Source organism: Microcaecilia unicolor, chromosome 3 (assembly GCF_901765095.1).
Source record: "Microcaecilia unicolor chromosome 3, aMicUni1.1, whole genome shotgun sequence".
Taxonomy (NCBI): Eukaryota; Metazoa; Chordata; class Amphibia; order Gymnophiona; family Siphonopidae; genus Microcaecilia; species Microcaecilia unicolor.
In genome coordinates this window covers 243,377,281-243,401,514 of record NC_044033.1, presented here as the reverse complement: position 1 = coordinate 243,401,514, position 24,234 = coordinate 243,377,281, and the positions used below count along the sequence as shown (strand labels likewise).

General features: G+C 40.8%; 1 protein-coding gene across 1 annotated transcript in view; it reads right to left on the bottom strand.

The window, feature by feature from the left end:
* Nucleotides 1-781: 781 nt before the first annotated feature.
* LOC115466427 (zinc finger protein 585A-like) overlaps nucleotides 782-24,234 on the bottom strand; it is a 100,797-nt gene continuing 77,344 nt past the window's right edge. The window contains exon 9 of the mRNA XM_030197645.1: nucleotides 782-3,245. Within this exon, the coding sequence (XP_030053505.1) occupies nucleotides 1,343-3,245 (1,903 nt within the window). The 3' untranslated portion in view covers nucleotides 782-1,342. The remainder of the gene's footprint in view (nucleotides 3,246-24,234) is intronic.

Below are 24,234 nucleotides of genomic sequence, written 5' to 3'. Positions count from 1 at the left end.
AGTCCGGTTAATATTTGTAAAACCAGTACTCTGTTTCAATCATCGGGCAAAAAAACTCTTTGTGTAGAAAACCTCTTTTTATATTTGTTTTGTAAATTTTCTCTTCATGTTGTGTATTCAACTGTGTGCATCAATCACAAATGTTGAAAAAATACATATGGTGAAAAACTGTGCACTTAACTTTCATGAAGTCCTATGGGGCCACCGTTTCACCCCTATCGAGGCTTCGTCAGGAACTCGTGCTTACAGTTCCAAACACCATCGGCATAAACTTTCTAAGAAAAAGATAAGATTTATTAAACACTGAAGCATAAAAGTGGTGTACTTAACTCTTCAGCTCGATACACTTTGTTGGCACACTCACAAACTCTCTCTGCCTTGTCTGTCCAAAATGGCGCCGATATGTTTGTGATGGATGCACACAGTTGAATACACAACATGAAGAGAAAATTTACAAAACAAATATAAAAAAAGGTTTTCTATACAAGGAGTTTTTTGCCTGATGATTGAAACAGAGTACTGGTTTTGCAAATATTAACCGGACTTTATACTAAAGGCACAGTCCTTTATATTCTGAGAGGTTTTCTCCTTTATAAGTAATCAATAGAAATAAAACAAAATAAAACATGAAAAAGAAAATAAGATGATACCTTTTTTATTGGACATAACTTAGTACATTTCTTGATTAGCTTTCGAAGGTTGCCCTTCTTCGTCAGATCGGAAATAAGCAAATCTTGGTGACAGTATATGTAAGTGAGACATCAAAGCATTTCAGTGACAATCTAACAGGGTGGGGTGGAGGTGGATGGGTGAGACAGGGGGATATGCATGGAGACAGGAGAGATACCTCTACAGTTAATGCCACTCTGGTGTTATGCTCTATTACCACTATATTCGCTTTTCTGGCAGCCCCTGTAAATCATTTCATGCTTTTGCAGCTCGGCTTTCCTCCAGGAACTTTTATCACATTCAGAATATTTAAATGGTTTGTCTCTTGTGTGAGTCACTTTATGCCGCTATAGCTCACCTTTCCTTATGAACCATTTATCACACTCAGAACATTTAAATGGCTTGTCTCCCCGTGAGTCATTTTATGTTGTTGCAAGTTACTTTTCCGATCGAACCACATTTGGAACATTTAAATTGTCACCTTTCCTGAACCATTTATCACACTCAGAACATTTAAACGGCTTGTCTCCCCGTGAGTCATTTTATGTTGTTGCAAGTTACTTTTATGATTGAACCACATTCGGAACATTTAAATAGCTTGTATTCTGTATGAGTCATTTTATGCTGTTGCGGCTCAGCTTGGCTTTTGAACCATTTATCACATTCAGAACATTTAAATGGTTTGTGTCCTGTGTGTCATTTTATGCCTTTGCAAATGGCTTTTTTGTTTGAAACATTTATCACATTCTGAACATTTAAACGGTTTGTCTCCTGTGTGAGTCACTTTATGCCGTTGCAGCCCACCTTTTGTTTTGAACCATTTATCACATTCAGAACATTTAAACAGTTTGTCTCTCAAGTGAACCACTTTATGCTGTTGCACTTCAACTTTGGTTAGGAAACATTTATCACATTCAGAACATTTAAATGGTTTGTCTCCTGTGTGACTCACTTCATGCCGTTGCACCTCTACTTTCCTTTTAAAGCATTTATCACATTCAGAACATTTAAATGGCTTGTCTCCTGTGTGAATCACTTCATGTAATTGTAGTGCACCTTTGGTTTTGAACCATTTATCGCATTTAGAACATTTAAACGGTTTTTCTTCCATATGAGTCACTTTATGTTGTTGCAGATCACCTTTCCTTTTGAACCATTTATCACATTCAGAACATTTAAACGGTTTGTCTCCCGAGTGAGCCACTTTATGCTGTTGCAATGCAACTTTGGTTAGAAAACATTTATCACATTCAGAGCATTTAAATGGTTTGTCTCCCGTGTGACTCATTTCATGCCATTGCAGCTCAATTTTCCTTTTAAAGCATTTATCACATTCAGAACATTTAAATGGCTTGTCTCCTGTGTGAATCACTTCATGTACTTGCAGTGCACCTTTGGTTTTAAACCATTTATCACATTCAGAACATTTAAACGGTTTGTCTTCCCTGTGAGTCACTTTATGTTGTTGCAGCTCACCTTTCCTTTTGAACAATTTATCACATTGTGAACATTTAAACGGTTTTTCTCCTGTATGTGTCATATTGTGCCATTGCAGCTCACTTTTCCTTTTGAACCATTTATCACATTGAGAACATTTAAATGGTTTGTCTCCCGTATGTGTCATTTTATGCCATTGCAGCTCACTTTTCCTTTTGAACCATTTATCACATTCAGAACATTTAAATGGTTTGTCTTCCCTGTGAGTCACTTTATGTTGTTGCAGATCCCCTTTCCTTTTGAACCATTTATCACATTCAGAACATTTAAATGGTTTGTCTTCCAAGTGAGTCACTTTATGCTTCTGCAGCTCACCTTTGCTTCTAAACCATTTATCACATTCAGAACATTTAAATGGCTTGTGTCCTGTATGAGTCATTTTATGCCGTTGGAAGGGGCTTTTCCGATTGAAACATTTATCACATTCAGAACATTTAAATGGTTTCAATCCTGTGTGAGTCATTTGATGCTGTTGCAAATTGCTTTTCTGATTGAAACATTTGTCACATTCAGAACATTTAAATGGTTTGTTTTCCGTGTGAGTCATTTTATGCTGGTGCAAACAACTTTTCTGATTGAAACATTTATCACACTCACAACATTTAAATGGTTTGTATCCTGTGTGAGTCATTTGATGCTGTTGCAAGTAGCTTTTCAGATTGAACCATTTATCACATTCACAACATTTAAATGGTTTGTATCCTCTGTGAGTCATTTTATGCAACTGTAGATGGTCTTTGCGTCTGAAACATTTATCACATTCAGAACATTTAAATGGTTTGTATCCTGTGTGAGTCACTTTATGCCGCTGCAGCTTAGCTTTGCTTCTGAAACATTTATCACATTCACAACATTTAAATGGTTTGTGTCCTGTGTGAGTCATTTTATGTCGTTGCAAGTTGCTTTTCTGATTGAAACACTTATCACATTCAGAACATTTAAACGGTTTGTATTCTGTGTGAGTTATTTGATGCTGTTGCAAGTTGCTTTTCTGACTGAAACATTTATCACATTCAGAACATTTAAATGGTTTGCTTCCTGTGCGAGTTCTTTTATGCCGTTGCAGGCTGCTTTTTATAAATCCATCATCTGTTGAATAAAAATGAGAGTATGATTCTTAATTTTACCGCTATGGAAAAAGACATATCTAAGAAGCTATCCTCATGTGATTACTTGAAAAGAGATTTGCTTGGCTAAGGATTCCCATAACACAACTTAAGTTGCATGCGCAAATCCAGTCATATTCTCGATTTGTGAAAGCAGATTAGTTACGCCAAGCCCCCTCCCTGCCCGTCTTCAAGTCTTTGCTTAAAGCACACCTCTTCAATGCTGCGTTCAGCACCTAACCCTTACCGTTCAGTGAATCCAGACTGCCCCAATTTGACTGCCCCTATCGGACCGACCGTTCACTTGTCTATTAGATTGTAAGCTCTTTGAGCATGGACTGTCTCTCTTTGTTAAATTGTACAGCGCTGCGTAACCCTAGTAGCGCTCTAGAAATGTTAAGTAGTAGTAGTAGTTAACAAGTCCATCAAGCACTGGGCCCAAGAGACAGACAGAGCTCCAGAGTCTCAATAAGTGGATGTGGCGATGGTGCAGGGAGGAGGGTTTTAGATTAACTGATCGATTGATCGACTGATTGGGATTTATTAACCACCTTTATGAAGAGATTCAACCAAGGCATTGTACAGCAGGTACACTAACATAAAACTTACAATTTTGTTAACAGCATAACAATAGTAAAATAACCAAGAATAAACATAAATACGAGGTAAACTTTAACATTGAAACCTAATAGTAGAACTACTGTGAAACTATCAAAAATATAGACATTTAATAGCACTGAAATTCAAAGAGATATAATACAATGTTAGCATAATAATAATGATACACCTAATAAGCATTAGAACATTCAACTAACAGATATAATGCTAAAGATTTTCTACAACATGGCTTACATTTTGCTGAGGGACCAAGAGCAGATATATGATGGGAACAAAGATGATGAAAGGATGAAGTGGCTATGGCTCTTCAGCTTGGAGAATAGAATAGGCTGAGGGGAGATATGATAGAGATCTATAAAATAACGAGTGGAGTGGAACGGGTAGACGTGATTCGTTTACTCTTTCCAAAAAATACTAGGACTAGGGGGGGCATGCGATGAATCTACAAAGTAATACATTTAAAACAAATCAGAGATAATGTTTCTTCACTCAACGTGTAATTAAACTCTGGAATTCGTTGCCAGAGAATGTGGTAAAGGCAGTTAGCTTAGCGGGGTTTAAAAAAGGTTTTGACGGCTTCCTAAAGGAAAAGTCCATAGACCATTATTAAAATGACCTGGGGAAAATCCACTGCTTATTTCTGGGATAAGCAGCATAAAATGTATTGAACGTTTTTGGGATCTTGCCAGGTATTTGTGATCTCGATTGGCCACTGTTGGAAACAGGATGCTGGGCTTGATGGACCTTTGGTCTATCCCAGTGTGACAATACTTATGTACTTAAAATAAAAACTATATTTTATACTTGCCTGTGACAGGAGAGTGAAACTGTTCAGATATCTCTGACTCAGGATGACCCATGAAGGGGAGATCTTCCTCTTGTTTAATGCTCATTGAGAACACAGATGCTACAACTGGAAAGCCTGCGATGAGAAAATAAATACGTCTAGGAGTATTCAGTGTGCCCTAATAATCAAACAAATAAACGGCAAGTGACCGACTCACCTGCAAATGCGCAGTACAGACTTCCCTCTCTGTCCCGCTCTCGCGTCAAGACGTGACGACATCAGAGGGCGGAACAGAGAGGGAAACAAAGTCGGAGTCAATGTCGGACGCTGCTGCCTGGAAACGAACATCGCGCGCACCAACCTCCACCCTCCCCCTCCATCCCAGCCGCCGCTCCCACCCTCCTCCGTATCGGGCCCCCTGCACGGACCCGACAGCGCCTCTCACCTCCGTGTGGAAGCGCTGCAGGCAGCAGCAGAGCGATCTACTGCTGCCTGCAGCGCTTTCACATGGAGGTGAGAGGCGCTGTTAGGTCAGTGCAGGGGGCCCGGCACGGAGGGGGGAGGGAGCAGTGGCGAGGAGGGTAGCTGGAAATCTCGCCCTTTTAACGGGTTTAATGGCTAGTCTTATATTAGAAAAAGGATTTTAAGTATGGGTCTATCACATTACCCCACCCCTTTTAAGAAATACTGATTTTTGTTGATCTCTACACCTTTCTCCATTAGAAATTAATAAAAAGGCTAATCACACAAAACCAAACATGCAAAAGTTATTTTAAAACTTTTACTGCAACATAACATTGAAGCAAATAGTAATTACATACCTACCATTTCCCCAAAATAGAAAAAAATGTGTAAACAGGAAAATAAACTTGTCTGTAGGTGTACTGCTTTTCCAATTGTATCAGAAAGAGGGCATCTCATATTCAGTGATCCAGCAGTAATGATTCTCATTTGAAGTTGAAATTTCTTAAAGCATTTAACATGTGAATGCTTTTTCTCTGTACACTAATATATTGTTAAGCACAAAATAATCTCTTTATTTTGGCATTTATATTTTACAGTTGCTCAAAAACCTCCTTTAAACTGATCTCAAAAAAGCCATTATCCAGTGTTACCATGAAATGCAGACTGTAAGTTCTAGGTAGAAAAAGCTATTTCTAATACCATGTTAATAAAAAAAATATCAAGCAGGGCATTACACTAAATTTTCTGGATGTAGTACACTAAAGTAAATGGCAAAAACTTATGGAAGTTAACCTACACCTCTTCTCAGGAAATCTCAACTACCCCAACTTGACATTTCGTCCTTTAGATTGTAAGCTCTTCTGAGCAGGGACCGTCCTTATTCGTTAATTTGTACAGCGCTGCGTAACCCTAGTAGCGCTCTAGAAATGTTAAGTAGTAGTAGTATGTTGATGACCCATCTCCTGTGATCTGAAAATGCAAAACCCTTTAACTTCAAAACATTCCCTTACTGGTGCTGGGGTTCTTCATGTTTTCTTTTCCCTCCAGTTCACAGTGTTGTGCAATAATGAAGTGAGCCACTCCAGTTTTGTCTACCTCTCCCATGCTGCCCACTTTTCACTTCCTATCTTGCTCCATTTTGTTCATGATTTTACAAACACTGCTCTGTTTAGATACCAGTGTTAGAAGGACATCGCCTCCCTCGTACCCTGTGCTGCTTTTCATCTAGGCAGGTAAGCTCTTCAGTCCTGGTACTCCTATGTGTTCCCTCACTCTCTTCGCCCTGTTCCTCCTGCATTACAATACCCACCTTACATATTGGACTACTGAATGTTTGCTCATTATGCTCTAAATCTCACCTAACTGCTGATCTCATCATAACCTCCAAACTTGATGGTCTCTGCCTTACCGAACTCACTGACACTGATCTACCTCTGGGTACCATTCCTGTTTTATAACGGAGGGGGTAGCCTAGTAGTTACTTATTCCAGTAGCCTTTTATTACACTTTTTGTCTGTTGAAGGTCTGTTTAAGATTAAAGGACCTGAAAGGTGCTCACAGGCTAAGTTTTGTACTTGGGGCAATAGAATATTTGAGCTGAGTGTTCCATCTCCTTGAAAATAATAATGCAATAATTCACTGTTCGGTGGTTGAAATTACCTCCAACAAGTGTGTGGACAGTGAGGAGAAATTGGGTACAATTATCTCATTGTCAACTCAATGGAAAAATGGTGAATTTGAAAGAGATTGCCTTTATAGACAGTAGAATGGAGCCATCCAGGGACAAGAAGACAGTGGATAGCAATACTTGTACTAATGAAGCAAGAACGGAGGAGAGGACTGGCTCTTCTCCCTCCATACCTATGAAGCAGATTCTGATTACCTGGGAAGAGCTCGTGAGCTGGTTTGACAAGCTAAGTCATTGACTCATTGAGGTAAAAGGAGAGATTGCAGAAATGGTGGAAGATCTCTGAGCAGATACTGCTGAGCCAGCCAGAAGAGAGAAGACATGGAGGAAAAAATGGAAGCAGGAAAAAAAAACAGAAGAACAGCAACCCTTGCAGTCACACAAATAAGTAAAACACAGCGAGGGTGAAAAATGATGGAAACAGCAGACGACGTTCAATGTACTGAAGCTTTAATGCAACATCCGAGACTCGAACTGAGTCGTGTTTCGGCCAAAAAGGCTTTCCTCAGGAGTCTTCTATTGGATGTATCAAATTCTTAGATGACTTCTATAAAATATATGTGATGTGTTATACCTTGCTACTGGATCTTCGCAAAAGAATTGTGAATGCTGACTCCATATCCCGGATGGCATAAGTCAGGGTTCACAATATCAGAGCCATGACTGCATCGGTACACCTTGCTGAGGTCAGCTTCCATAGAGGAGATTTCTAGGGGCTGCAACATGAACCTCAGTCCATACATTCACCTCGATGGTGCCTAAAAAGGGGCAAAGGCACGAAAAAAAGAAGGGAAGAACCCGACCAGAATCAAGGCCTAAAAATGGCCTGTGACGTCGAAAAAGAATAATTAAACTCGGACAAAACCCATTAACAAAATAAAGGACAGGTTTTAAAAGGTAGAAAATGTTAAAAAAAACTACAATGAAAATAGTAAAGAAAAAAGCCGAAAGGCACTAAAAACTCTCTGAACCGGGCGAATGAGAACAGAAAAGACGCAACTTCTCCTCACGTGGAAAACAGAGAACTGAGGAGACCGCATTCACATGACGGGCGGGAAGGCACTCGCCCATGCGCAGTGGAGCACGGCTCGCACTTCACTAAGCTCTATTTTTTTTTTTTTACTTTGGCATAAAATCTGGACCGGGCAATGCAGATCAGCATCTACCTATTTGTGAGAATATTGGAACCTGCTTGTCCTCGGAGAAGCTGTCTTTCAGTAGGATACATGGGGGCTTTCAGTTTAATTAGGCTTCTTTTTGAATTAGTTATTATTAGAGAATGACACAGGGATAAACTTTGTCCCCGTGGGTTCTGTCTCCATCCCCACCCCGTCCCCGCAGGCTCTGTCCTCATCCCAACGGGCTCATCTGCAGAAGCCTCAAACACTTTAATAAAAAGATTTAAATATAAAATTATAAGTATGAAAAGGAATATAAAGTGGAACTGAGGTGTATAAATTACAAATAGAAAACAATAAAAACAATGAGCAGCTATAATAAACCCTACCACCACCACCACCCCCCCCCCCTACCCTTCCAAGCCCAACAATAGCTGACTTCTACTACCCCAAGAAATCCTAATCCATCCTGTTAAAATGTCCAGGGGTAGAAAATATGCCCTATGAAGCACTGTTATGATTTTTTAATCCGTGAATCAACAATCTCAGGATTCAGTCTACCTCTCCTGTCTTCCACAGTCCTTCCTGCAATAGAAGATGTCTTCTTAGAAGATGTGCTGGTAGCAGGATGTACAGGATCCCCCATGCAAATTTTGCTAGCTGTGGCCAGCGTGTTTGCTTGTTTTTCCAAAAAATAAAAATACTGTCATCTGCATCAATCAAACACAAATAATAGTCCAGTTCATTAACAAGCTACAAGGTAGAAAGTGACACGGGGACAAAGTTTGTCCCCGTCCTCACGGGCTCTGTCCCCATCCCCGCGGTTACTGTGGGTCCCCGTGTCATTCTCTAGTTACTGTATTACAATTTATGACTTTTCTTTCTCTAATTCTGTGGACTAATGGTGGTACATTACTATTCTTTTCTTTATAAACTGATTGATTCATATCACTTTATGAGATCTCCTTTTCTGTCAGCATTGCTGCTGTACTGTTTCCAATTTCAGATTGGGAAACTGTTGAAAAATGTATAAATATTATATTTTTAAAAATATGATGCAAAGTAAGATACAGTAAAACACAATGGCCTTTTATCCCACCAGTGTTGAATTCCTGAATGGTCCCAGGTGACCTAAGTAAAAATGTAGGAAGAGTTTTGCACGCACTTGTTACAGAAGGGTGAGTCTGTTCAGGAATCTTTGAATCAGGATGATCCATGAAAGAGAGATCGTCCTCTTGTTTAATGCTCAGTGAGAACACAGACGTTACAATCGGAAGGCCTGCTAAGAAAAAAAAAACACATTTACAAGGATTCACTAAGGATCTGATAAATATCAAATTAGGAAACTGATTTTAAGTGTCCAAATGTTTGATGTTAATGACTCAGCTCCTGTGATCTAAAAATGCAATGTCCATTAACTTCAAAATATTTTCTTACCATTGGTGGAGTCATATGGATGTTCTTTCCCCTCCCACTCAAATGGTTGAGTGAAATATTTCTCATCTTCCTTTTTAATCTTGAATACAACATCAGGACTAACAATTGAATAACCTGACAATAACAAGTAGGAAAATTACTTTTAAAATGCATTTGTAGAATCCCTGGGGAGGTTCCATTTGTTTCGTGTTCTGATGGAGCAGTGTGTGATGTGTGCATGGAGGTGTGTGTATTTGTCTGACAAAGCTTGGAGAGAAGAGGCAGCAGTGGCCTGCCACTTGATTAGATTATATCATAGAGTTTTTCTGGTACAGACATTTCTCTTCAAAGCCTTCATAGCCAGAGGCATTGCAGGTACCAATCTTCTGGTTTCTATTTGGAGGGGCAACATATTGTACAATACAGTTGACCAGTGTGCACCTGACATGTCAGGACCTTATACAGAAGTCACAGCTCTTAGAAGAAATCTGAGAGGTAAATCCTCTCTCTGGTCTTCTGAGAAGCCTCTACTTTAAGGTTTACATTTTATCTTACAGCACAGAGCAACATTTTTCTTTCACTGAAACCAGGTTCTAAATTTCAGGTGCCCATGGTATCTAGTTCCTGTGATTTTTACACCACTGATTCCATAATGTGCTTGTGTGCTATTTACCTCGTGACATGAGGATGTCATGTAACTCCTTGATGACCTTCTTGTACAGCTCCTTCTGCCCTTCTCCCAAAATGTCCCAGTCCACTTCCAAGAAATAAGCAGCAACATCCTTGAATGTGACCAATGCCTAGAACAGCAAACAGGACACCCTATGTCAGAGTTTCATTATTATTATTATTTTTTTTTTCATTTCATTTTATTAAATATACACCACTTCTAGATGGTTTACAGTAAACATACATAATAGCTCACATAAAAAAAAAACAAACAGAAAATCATTCAAAATAAAGTGAGTAAGAGAAAGAAAACAGCCAAGCCTTTATCTTTAAAAAAAAATCAAATAATGCTACACACACTGCAACTTCAAGGGTAAACTGTTCCTCAGTTGTGTCCATTATACTGAAAACACACACAGTATGATGGAAGTTTTAGACACCACAGCAATGCTTAGATGAACAATGAGTTCTAGAAGAAAGACGGAGCCTGGGCAAGACATGGGCAGGACTAAGCATGGAACTTACACAGAACTATGACTTCTACATGTCTCTGTCTCATTTAGGTGTCTGCACTTACGGCTGGTAACACTGAGTTGCTTAAAATGTTAGGCGTGTCCATATTAGGTTAAGCCAGTGTTCGATAACGGAACCTAGTCAGACTCTAAGGATCCTACTGCATGTGCTTGGGGCACCTAAATGGAGATACCCAGGTGTAGAATTGCCTCTGGCAAAGAGTTCCAGAACTTAACTATTCATTGAGTGAAAAAGTATTTCCTCCTATTTGTTTTAAAAGTATTTCCATGTAATTTCTTTGAGTTTCCCCTAGTCTTTGTGCTTTTTGCAAGATTAAAAATTTCGATTCACTTCTACTGATTCTACATCAATCAGGATTTTGTAGACCTCAATCATATCCCACCCCCACCCCTCAGCCGTCTCTTTTCCAAGCTGAAGAGCCCTAACCTCTTTAGCCTTTCCTCATGTGGGAGGGGTTCCACCCCATTATCATTTTTGTCATTCTTCTTTGAACCTTTTCTAATTCCACTATATATATATATATATATATATATATATATATATATGTATATATATATATATATACGGAAACCAGAATTAAACACAGTACTCAAGGTGAGGTTGCACCATGGACCGATACAGAGGCATTATAATATTCTTAGCCTTATTTACCATCCCTTTCCTAATAATTCCTTATTTTTTTCGCCGTCGCCATACACAGGCACAACATTTCAGCATATTGTCTACAACGACACCTAGATCTTTTTCTTGAGTACTGATCCTGAAGGTGGACCCTAGATAACTGTCATTTGGGTTATTCTTCCCAATGTGCACTAAATGAAAATTTAGATAGAAGAGGTATCTTGGAGATCTGTGGAAGGAGGTAACCAATGGGGCACTGTGATATCAGGGTACAAATTATATCACAATAATACAGTGGATCAAATTGGAGGGTGGTAACACTATATTTTAAAGGGAAGGGAAAGGGAATGGGGCTTGATATACTGCCTTTCTGTGGTTCTTGTAACTACATTCAAAGCGGCTTTTACATAGTTTATACAGGTACTTATTCATACCTGGGACAATGGAGGGTTAAGTGACTTGCCCAGAGTCACAAGGAGCTGCAGTGGGAATCGAACCCAGTTCCCCGGGATCAGAGTCCGCTGCACTAACCACTAGGCTACTTAAAGAAAAAATTGAGTCAAACAGAACTAAAATTCAGCAGGAAACAGATTGCAATGTGGACATAGAAAAGTCAGAAAAAGTGAGAGATACAAGGAAGATTATAAAAAACAGATAAAGGATGAGAGACAGTAGATCCTCAAAGAAGGTGAAGGAAAGAGACAGACATTGGATAATGGTGAGGGAGAATAAGAGAAAGAGAATGAATGACAGACAAAAAAGACAGACCTGACAATGAAAAAAGAAAAATCAAAATAAGAAAAATAGAACAAAAACCCATTATCTCATTATCCCTGGTCCAGAGTAAGTTTGTATTACCTCATCACTAGCTTTAATCGAAGCTTCATCACATGTTTCAGGCAGTTCCTCACATGTGCCTGTGGTGGTCAGATTTCCTCTTTCCTCAGATCCTGGAGGCTCAGTCTTGAATCCCTCTTGCTCAAATCGGATTAAAATGTCAGGCTTGACGTTGTGGAAGCCTATTATAGGACAAAGATATTTAAAAAGTTACTCCAGAGCGTGATCATTTCAATTCTGTGGTGGGCAACTCCTTTCCTCAAGAGCTAGTGAATACTGCTACTGCGTAAACATAATAGAAAGTTGTGTCCTCGGGATTTGTTCAACACAGACTGTTCTTCACCCGGTTCCTATAGACCAGACACCACCAACTGGAAATCAGCTAAATCATTATGATTCTATGGAGGTCTATAGTCCCCAGTAAGCTCAGGTTCATTTATTCTTAATATACCGCTGAATTTGCAAAGTGTCTCAGAGGGGCATTTTCAATAGAACGTCTAAATCAGAATTTGGACGTTTCACAAAAACGTCCAAATTCTGAACAGGAAAGGAGGTCATTTTTGAAAAACATAGACTTCCACCCTTTGTGTTTGAAAATGCTATGGACGTCTTGTAATTTGGACATCCTTTTTCTTTGGTCCATTTTCGAACAAAAGACGTCCAAAATGTCCAAAACAGAGGAGGAGTGGCTTAATGGTTAGTGCAGTGGGCTTTGATCCTGGCAACATGGGTTCAATTTCCATTGCTGCTCCTTGTGCATCTGACTTGCCCAAAGTCACAAGGGGCATTTTTGGATACAACATCTGTCTGAATTTGGACTTTTTTGTAAAACGTCCAAAATCAGAACAGGAAAGGTCATTTTCTAAAAAAAAAAAAAAGCCTATTTTATTTCCAAAATAAAAGTACATAAGTAATGCCACACTGGGAAAAGACCACGGGTCCATCGAGCCCAGCATCCTGTCCACAACAGCGGCCAATCCAGGACAAGGGCACCTGGCAAGCTTCCTAAACGTACAAACATTCTATACATGTTATTCCTGGAATTGTGGGTTTTTCCCAAGTCCATTTAGTAGTGGTTTATGGACTTGTCTTTTAGGAAACCGTCTAACCCCTTTTTAAACTCTGCTAAGCTAACCGCCTTCACCATGTTCTCCGGCAACGAATTCCACAGTTTAATTATGTGTTGGATGAAGAAATATTTTCTCCGATTTGTTTTAAATTTACTACACTGAGAAAGTTAGAAAATTCTTTGAAGAAATAGCCGAAGAAGTTCCGTCGATCTCCAGCATACATTTGAAATTGTGGGGACTGATGCCTGGGAGAGAGTTTAGCCAACTTCGTCAGAAATGGGAAACAGATATAGGCAGAGCATTGACAGGATGGAATATTGTAAAACAAATACAGGATACACCCAGAATAGTAGGAGGGGCAGGTCTTCGGGAATGTGCGTTTCGTATACTGCATAGGGCTTATTTTACCCAGACACAACTATACAAGTGAGGGGGCATTCATACCGCTACCTGCCTGAAATGTCAGAGGGCAGATAATACGCTATATCATGCGATATGGGTGTGCCCTTTAATAAAAAGATACTGGAGACACGTAGCGGTATTTCTGTCTACAATTGTGAATTATGATATAGCATTGAATCCCGTATGTTTAGTATTAGATAAACATGACACCTTTCCCAGATTAAACAAAGACAAAATAATGCTTTGCCGCAAAGTATGTCTCGTTGCCAAAAAATGCATAATGCAGCACTGGACTTCTGCACACCCTCCGACCTTCTGGCACTGGCGGAACCAGGTACACCAATTGCTTACTTGGGAAGCGAGAGAGGCAAAAGGAACATACAAGCGAAAAGAGCGCTTTCTAAAAATTTGGGGGTGTTATTTGGATGGGATGACTCACAGAGGGAGAAGTCGAATTCTTAATACTCTGTAATATTCTTGGGTATCAATTGTGATAACAGAAGACTCATTTATAGGTTAATAGGGGGGGAGGGGGGTCTTTTGATCAAGATGTGATATTGGTTATATTATACAGCTGAGAACAAAGGGTAACAAATGAAAACACATAAGACAATGGAGGCTGATATTATTATACTTTATTATGTAAATGATGTTATTCTTTTTCTTTTGTCAACAATCTTACAATAGTTTGTCAACTTATTTGAGGGGAGGGATGGGGAGGGGAGGGGGAGGGGAAAAGGGTAAAAGGGGGAGGAAATTATTACAAAAATATTGTTGATGTTGTACTTAGTTGACTGTGATGTATATGTACTAATTTTGGTGTTTGTATAACGGTCTGCCATTACGTTAATACAATAAAAAAGTTGAAACATAAATTTACTACACTGTAGTTTCATCGCATGCCCCCTAGTCCTAGTATTTTTGGAAAGTGTGAACAGACGCTTCACATCCACCTGTTCCACTACACTCATTATTTTATATACCTCTATCATGTCTCCCCTCAGCCGTCTCTTCTCCAAGCTGAAAAGCCCTAGCCTCCTTAGACTTTCTTCATAGGGAAGTCATCCCATCCCCGCTATCATTTTAGTCGCCCTTCGCTGCACCTTTTCCAATTCTACTATATCTTTCTTGAGATGGGGCGACCAGAATTGAACACAATACTCAAGGTGCGGTCACACCATGGAGCGATACAACGGCATTATAACATCCTCACACCTGTTTTCCACACCTTTCCTAATAATACCCAACTTTCTATTCGCTTTCCTAGCCGCAGCAGCACACTGAGCAGAAGGTTTCAGTGTTTTGTGATTTGGGGGAGTAAGGGGAGGTGATCCCCGATTCCCTCCAGTGGTCATCTGGGGCACCTCTTGTGTGGAGTACAGGAGTAGCCTTGTGGTTAGTGCAGCAGACCTTGATCCTGGGGAAGTGGGCTCAATTCCCACTGTTGCTGTTTGTTATAAAAACATTTTTGTTCCATTATGGCTGAAAGACGTCTAAGTCTTAGGAATGCCCCGTCCCGCCTTGAACACTCCTGGCACGCCCCCTTGAGATTTAGACGTCCTTCTGACGGACTTCAGAGAAAGAAGTCTAAAAATAGGTTTTGAAAATACTGATTTGGATGTCTTTATGAGATAAACGTCCAAATGCAGACTTATGTTACTTTTTGGACATTTTTCTCTTTTGAAAAAGAGCCTTTCAGTGATTTACAAATAAGTTACAAATATAATAAAAAAAATAAAATAAAAAATCAGTAAAATAACAGTGAGATAAAGATTCAATGTCATTTTTTCACTGCAGAGGCATTAGAGGGCACTAAAGATGAAGGGGGTCAATATTCATCTGCGGCAGTCAGTGTTTTTTCAAAACACAGACACCATAGAGTGAATTAAATCCTGATATTTTTTGCTGGCATCTATCTGGGTACGAGTTCTGAACATTCAGGCTTTTTGTTACTCCCCAAATTTACTCAGGTAACCTCAATATTCAGGACACCACCCAGGTAGCTAACCAGGTGGGGTCCTTTTATTACGATGCACCGAAAAATGGCCTGCGCTAGTGGAGGCATGTGCTTTGGATGCCCACAGGTCCATTTTTCAGCACACCTGCAAAAAAGGGCATTTGGGGGTTTTCTAGCCGAAAATGGACGTGCAGCAAAATAAAAATTGGAAATCATCAATTTTGGGTCCCAGACCTTAATGCCATCCATTGATTTAGCGGTAAGGTCTCGCACGTGTACACTGCCAATTACCGCCCGGGGCACATGGTAGCCGGGCGGCAGTTCTAATTTGACGCACGTTGTACACACCTTAGTAAAAGGGCCCCCAGGGGACGTTTGGAGAGCTCAGCGCCATTTACATAACTTAAGAAGAATGGTCCATCTAGCCCAGTATCCTGCTTCCAACCATGGCCAATCAAGGACACAAATACATGGCACAAACCCAATAGTATTAATATTCCATGCTACCTGTGAAACCAGAAGAATATTTCATAAAGTGTATTTCTCTAATTTGGCTACAGTGAGGAAGAGAGGTGCTGAACCCATGGGGGGAAGGAAGGGAGAGAGTTGCTGGACCCATTGTGGGGGTCTAGAGGGAGGCAAGAGAGAGGTGCTGGACTCATGGAGGGACTGAAGGGATGGGAGAGCAGTACTGGAGTCACATGGGGGGGAACTGATCAGAGGGAAGGGGGGGGGAGAGGTGCTGGAGTCCCATGGGGGGGCTGGAGAAAGGGAAGACAGGAGTTGGAGTCCCATGGGGGGTACTAGAGGGAGGAAAGGAAGAGAAACACGTTGGTGTGGGGGAGGAAGAGAGGGGAGAAGCTGGACACAGTCAAGTATACAGAAACAGAGGGGAGATGATGGACATGGAGGGGGGCAGAGTAACAGGGACACAAAGGAGAGATGCATGTGGCTAGTATATGGACACAGAGGGAAGACGCTGGACAGGGAAACAGAGGGGACACAGAGAAGGGAGACGCAGAACATGGGGAAAAATAGGTACACAGAGACAAAAGATAGATGGTGAGCATGGAGAAAGGAGGAAACCCTGGCGAGCGAGTTAACAGAAACCAGAGCCTGGGACCAACACGATTTGAAAAATCAAATGACTAGACAACAAAAAGGTAGAAAAAGTAATTGTATTTTCTATTTTGTGATTAGAATATTTCACATTTGAAATGTTTATCTTGCCAGAGCTGGTATTAGACATGGCTGGGACCCAGGGCAGAAATTTGGGAGGGGACCCCAAAGCCCACTACCAGGCCGTGCTTTCTTCATATTTTAGCAGGCTTAGGGCTCTCTCTAGCCTGGGGGCAGTTGTCCTACTTGCACTCCCCTAACACCATCCCTGGCATTTGTGATATTTATATTTTGCACAGAGGCAGCTGGGACCCAGTCGGTGGGAGGAGGGTGATAGTGTAGAGCACATGCCCAGGTGCAGGTGGACCTGAGCAGTGCTGAGGGCAGACCCTCTAAGTGGCCGCAGGGTTAACCCCTGGTGGGTGATAGGCATTACGTGACAGCTTCCTACTTCTGTTTCCTGCAATTCTTAAAGTTCACACAGATGGACAATGGAAAATCCTGGAATCTTATGCAGGAAACACAAGACTTTCTTAATTCTCTTCCAGGAGTGGATGGATCAGTCCAGCCTTATCACTTATGCCTGTTTTTTGCAGATCTCAAATTATCCCCAATGATGTCTAGGTTACTGCGACCACACTCCCAGTGGTCTCACAGTTCCTTGAAAGCACCCACAGACCAACACACAAACCACCAGGATTCTTAGTCAGTCCAGACACGCAGAGCCAATAACTAACAAGTTGATTGTCGTGAAAAATTAGAACAGTGAACTGAGGAAAAAGGTGAAAATCAGCAAACAATAACAGGTAACTGAATAAGGATTATTAAAACTAACATTTAGTCACTACCTGGATAGTGCCTGGGGAGTTCATGAAAATACTGCTCACAGTTCTTGAAATATAACTTGCTCACAGGGCTTCAGGGAAGAGATCTTTCTCTCTCCACTCCCTGGCTGAGACAGGGGAAGAAGCCAGTATATCCTAACTGCTCACAGGGCCTCAGGGAAGAGATCTTTCTCTCTCCACTCCCTGGCTGAAACAAACAGTGAGAGGAAGAGAAAGGATAATGTCTTTTACTTCACTAGCAATGAATTCCTAAATGGTCCCGACTGACCAAAGTAAAAATTAGCAGAAGGAATTTCATACTTACTCATTAGAGGGAGAGTCTGTTCAGATATTTCTGATTCAGGATGATCCACTGAGAGGAGATCTTCCTCTTGTTTAACACTCACTGAGAATACAGACACCACACTGGGAAGGCCTGTTATGACAAAACACATCTAGAAGGATTCAGCAAAATCTGGTAATATTATATTAGGAAATAGATTTTAAGCCTCTAAGGAGTCCTTAAGGTGTGTTCACGGATTTGGAATGTGCATTTTATATCTATGGGCTTCTTAGCATTTAGCACACAATAATCATTAGCATGCATTAAATCCGTTAGCATACTTTGGTAAAAGGATTCCTAAATGTTTGATGTCAATGACTCATCTCCTGTGATCTGAAAATGCAAAGCCCTTTAAATCTAAAACAGTTGCTTACTCTTGGTGGGGTCATTCAGGTTTTCTTTTCCCTCCAATTCACAGTGTTGTGCAAAATATTTCTCATCTTCTTTTTTAATCTTGAGTATAACATCAGGATTAACAATTGAATAACCTGTCAATAGGAAATAGAAAAACAGTATTTAAATTATATTTGTAAAATCCCTGTAGAGGTTCCACTTGCTTTCTCTTCTGATGGAGAAGTGTGTGTTTGTCTATATATGGGGTTTGAGTACTTGTCTACAAACCTTGTAGAGAAGAGGCAGCTACAGCCTGCCACTTGAGTAAAATTGAACCTTGGAGATCTGCTGGTACACATTTTTTTTCATGGCCCTCCTAGATGGAGGATTTGCAGATGCCATGCTTTCGGTGACATCTGCTGCTATCCGAAGGGGGTTACACATTGAACAGTATAACTGACTAGCATGCAGCTGACATTTCATGCTCTTATATAGACTTTTTAGTTCTCAGCAAGAAATCTGAGAAGTAAATCATCCCCCTGGTTTCTGTACCACATTTTTGTTGTATAAAAACGGAAGACAGCCTCCAGCTGGTCTTGTAAGAAGCCTCTATCTTAAGGTCTCTCACTGGCTCCTTTGGATATGGGATGGCATCAGAAGCCAGGCTCTAAATTTCAGAGGCTCACGGTACCTGGAACCTGAGATTGTTCAACCACTGACTTCTAATGTGCCTGTGTGGTAGTTAGAGAAGACATATTTACCTTGTGACATGAGGATCCCATGAATCTCCTTGATGACCTTCTTGCAAAGCTCCTTCTGCCAATCTTCCAGAATGTTCCACTCCACTTCCAAGAAATAACCAGCAACATCCTTGAATGTGATCAATGTCTGGAACAACAAACTGGACACACTCAGCCACAGTTTCATTGTGTTTAACAGACCTTATTATAGAAGCTCTGTGAGATCAGATCTCTAGTACGTTATAATATGAAGAGAGCTCTAGTCCCTTAAAACTCCAGCATTTTGGACAGATTTTCTTAGAGAAACACTGGGAATTTAGCAGTTGGAAAGGAAAAAAAGGCAGCAGCTGAAGACGTGGGAGGGAGAGATGCAAGTGGCTTAGTGTCGGAAGGCAGAAACGTGGAGAATGCTGTAATGTTTTTAGAAAGTACAGAGATGACAGAGAAGGGACAAGTATTTCTGTATGTGAAAAATAATATCAAAGTGCCTAAAATACAGGGGACATGAGGAAAAGAGGAAATGCTGTGGGCCAACTTGCACATCTCTGAGTCAGATGGAGGAACTGGACAGAGAGCTGGCTAAAAACACACAAAAGGTGGGAATGAAAGTGGGGAGCACTGCTGGGGGACTTTCACCAGCCACAAGTGGATCGCAATATCCTGTCTGCAGGTTAGGAAATCCCATAGTACTTGTATATGCATTAATGAAGCTGGGAACATCACACATTCCTGGCTGCATAAATGCACCATTGGCAGACCCTGATCCTGAACCTTCCATCTATTAATGACACCAGGCACTGGTAAAATAATAACAGAGGCAGGTCTCCTTTCCTCCTCCTGTTCTCATAAATCCATGGGGCTGGACCCCACAAGGACAAAGTAATGCAATTTACCTCCAACATGTTCAATTCTTCTACCAACATGGACTACTAGTTAATGCTCTATCCAAAACCCCCTGGATAGAAGAGTAGAGAGAAGAATTTCTTGCCTGATCAGACATTTCCCTCCTGGTTTCCCTGTAAATCAGGAGGAGGCTGGGCTGATTCTTGAGGGTCTCCGATGAAGTCTCTCTTCTGCAGAAAGTGAACTGGGTCTGGTAGGGATTTCCAGTTGCAGGACACAAATCTTTCTGCTTCCTATTCTGAATCTTTCCTATTGTTCACAGTCCTGCAGTCTTCAGGGAGAGAAAGGGGAGCCTGCGCAAAGCTCTTCACCCCTCCCCTTCCTGTGAGGTCATCCTGGAATATCCCACCTCCTTAAGGTGGTAATCTAGAGCAAGGAAGTTTAATAGACAGGATATGAATTGAGGTCAGAAAACTGAAACCAATTAAGTTTCCCTTTCCTAGAGTAGCCGTCATCTCCATTCACTCAAAACAAAGCCAGCAAACCTATGAGCTGCTGTGTCCACCTTCTAGCAAAAAAGGTGTGAAGAGCCTGGGCTCTAGTAGTAGCTCTTTCATTAAAATTTGGGGTCCATGGGTCAATTTCAGCCGACAATGGAAAAGGTGCTGGTACTCAGTACCCCCAAGTACCCCCTCAAAAAAAGCTCTGAATGTTGGTAGCATTTTTATTTAATCTCACTTACATTTTCAAACATGCCAGCTTGTGCAGCATACTGATGTACACAGAGGAAGTATAATAACGGAATAACTTTTCATAGGTAGAGTAGTAATTTTTTTATAAATCTTAATCAGTGATAAGTTGGAGGGGCTGATTACAGGAACACGTGTTATATTCGTGCAGAGATTTTTTTTTCCTGGTAATGGGCCACTAAAACAGACATTGTTGCAGGAATTGATGCATGAATTACCCCTATCGTTAGCAGAATCTGTGGTACTTCAGGAGTCAAACAGCACACACCAGAATGAGGGAGAAATCTTCTTTATTTGCCAGCAAACAAAGTAGGACATCAGTTCTAACTCTCTTCTCTTTCTCAGCTCTCTGGATGTTATGGCTTCTGTCTCAGCTTCTTCTCTTCTTCTGCTGTCTGTCTTCCTTCAGCTCTCCTTCTTCTGTCTGTTCCTTCTGACGTAAGCTGCTTCTGCTCCCACTTATATACCGTTCTATCTCCCTCCTAGCCCCCCTTACTCTCCAGATGGTAAAGAATAAATTAATTACCCTGTCTGAACCAATCATCTCTATACATATATTTCCAAAATATCAGTTACATAGGTTTGAGATGTCCTAAACTGACCTATGACCTGGGGCCCCTCAAACCAGACAATATGGCACCAGTCTCTTACATTTTATTATGATTAACTTAGGTTCATTGAGGGGCGAAGGGGCCAGTCTTGCATTTTGCTATAATCCCAGTCATAGCTCAAACTGCTAACTGGACTCTGGCATTCATTAAGGGGTCAAGGGCCAGTCTTACTTAATAGCATACAGCTATAGTTTGTTATTTCTTTCAGAAAGCCCAGTCCTACATTTACCTATAATTAATCAAGGAGAAGAGAGTTGACTTCTCTTTCACCTAGCCAGGACTGCAGCTAACTCAAACCATATGCTGACCTTTTCAACTACAGTCTTACTTAGAAAGTCAGACAAAGAGTTGGACAGACATTAGATTTAAAAAGGTATTCTACATATTAACTACACAGAATAAACATATTCTAAATATCAAGAACTTCTAAAATCTAACTATTTTCTTCTAAACAGTATTTCAGCCTAATCTTAAAACAAACTGCCTGCTTGCCTCGTTCATAATAGTATACAGATGTATGTGGTAAGGTAATATCTTTGAACTAGCCTTAACCCTCCATCACTCACAAAGGGTGAAAGAAGTTTCTCTCTCTGACCTTTTAACCCAGCAAAGCTAGATTTCTAAATAATCTGAACCATCTGGCATTCCTTCACTTTACTTGCAAGGTGAAGAAATAGTATTTGACCACCTTTAAACAGAATTAACACTTAATATAATTTCTTATATATGTATAATTATGCCCATGCTGTCTCAACATCATGTCATGAAAATCAGGTGCTTAACAGTCAGAGTTTGTATGTATTTACTTATTTATGACATTCATATCCCACATTTAACATGTATTAGGTTGAAACCAGGGAACATTTGAAAGCTTTTTTTTTTTTTCCTGTGCCTAGATCAGTTTGGACAGACTGCAATGTGAAATGTTCAAAATGCCTAAAAAAAATCCATCTGTTTTGAAAATGAACACTATAGAATCACAGGGATCCTTTTACTAAAGCTTAGTGCGTGCTAGCAAACAATAGAACACGTTAAATGCTACAGGCCCTATTTTATACTTAGGGACCGTGTGGCACCTACCATACGCTGATGTTCATTATCACATGCAAAGCTTTAGTGAGTTAGCAGACTTCCTATTCGTGGTGTATGGCAAAATCTGATTTCTGATCTACAGCAACCAGAGGAACAACATGTCCCCCCCCCCCCCCCCCCCCCACAAAAAAAAAAAAAAAAATCCATTATATTTATGCAGTAGCAGTATCCTCCACAGAGCTGTTTGTAGCTCTTGAGGAAAGGAACTACCTACCGTAGTATTAAAATGAACCCGGAATTGCTAGAATACATTTCTGATGATGATCAGTACGGCAGCACCGCAGAGCTGTTTGTAGCGCTTGAGGAGCTGCCTACCATAGTATTAAAATGATCATGGAAGTGCTAGAATATATTTCTGATGATGATCAGCACACAGCACCCCAGAGCTGTTTGTAGCTCTTGAGGAGCTGCCTACCATAGTATTAAAATGATCTTGGAAATGCTAGAATATATTTCTGATGATGATCAGTACAGCAGCAATCCTCTTAGCTCTGTTCTGATGGCACTGCCTATGAAAACAGCATAATTCTGAGCACTTACACAGGCTCTTTAGTAACTTGTTTTAAATATATTGTATTGTCTTTTTTTTTCTATAATAGGCTTCTACAATGTCAAGCCTGATGTTTTAATCAGATTTGAGCAAGAGGGATTTGGGACTGAACCTCAGGGATCCGAGCAAAGAGGAAATCTGACCACCACAGGCACATGTGGGAATTCCATGAAATATGAGATGTAGCTTGAATTAAAGCTAGTAATGAGGTGATAAAAAATGTTCTTACATGAAAATGACTCCTCTGGATCAGGCACAGTGAGAATGAGGTGCTATAATAATGACCCCTGCTTCTAAGCTTTACTTTCTGGATAATGTGTTTGTTCTATTTTCCTTATTTATTCTTTTCTTTCGATATCTCATTTACTTTTTTTTTTTTTGCTTTCATTTCTTCTCTTTCTCTTATTCTTACCCATCAGTTCCCCATGGCTCTCTGTCTCTTCATTTCTTTTTTTTTCAGCACCTATTGTTTCTCGTTCTTTATCAGTTTTAATAATCTTTTTAAGTATCTCTCACTGCTTTTTACCTCTCTCAGTACTGCTCCATGATGCTGAACTTTCCTCCCACCCAGCAAGTTGTGGGTTTTATTAGTTGTGAGCCGTGGAGGGGCATAATTGAACGAAAACGTCTATCTCCATGGGCGTTTATCTCCGAGAACGGGTCCGTGAAGGGGCGGACCGAACCGTATTTTCGAAAAAAATAGACGTCCATGTTTTATTCGACAATTTGTGAGCTGGGCGTTTTTGTTTTTCAGCGATAATGGAAAATGAAAGCGCCCAGCTCAAAAACGAATAAATCCAAGGCATTTGTTCATGGGAGGGGTCAGGATTCGTAGTGCACTGGTCCCCCTCACATGCCAGGACACCAACCGGGCACCCTAGGGGGCACTTTTACAAAAACAAAAAAATAGGTAAAAGAGCTCCCAGGTGCATAGCACCCTTCCCTTGTGTGTTGAGCCTCCCAAATCCCCCTCAAAACCCACTGCCCACAAATCTACACCATTACTATAGCCCTAAGGGGTGAAGGGGGGCACCTACATGTGGGTACAGTGGGTTTGGGGGGGTTGGACGACTAATAAGCATTAAGCAGCACAATTGTAACAGGTGGGGGGGATGGGCCTGGGTCCACCTGCCTGAAGTCCACTGCACCCCCTAACAACTGCTCCAGGGACCTGCATACTGCTGCCAGGGAGGTGGGTATGACATTTGAGGGTGAAAATAAAAAGTTGTGAAACATCATGTTTTGTGGTGGGAGGGGGTTAGTGACCACTGGGGGAGTCAGGGGAGGTCATCCCCGATTCCCTCTGGTGGTAATCAGGTCATTTAGGGCACTTTTGGGGGCCTTATTCGTGAAAAAACAGGGTCCAGGAAAAGTGCCCTAAATTCTAGCTACAAACGCATACTTTTTTTCCATTATCGGCGAAAGGCGCCCATCTCTCCTCGGCCGATAACCACGCCCCAGTTCCACCTCCGCCACGCCTCCGACACGCCCCCTCAACTTTGTACGCCTCCGCGATGGAGTGCAGTTGAAAACGTCCAAAATCGGCTTTCCATTATACCGATTTATTCGTTTTTGTG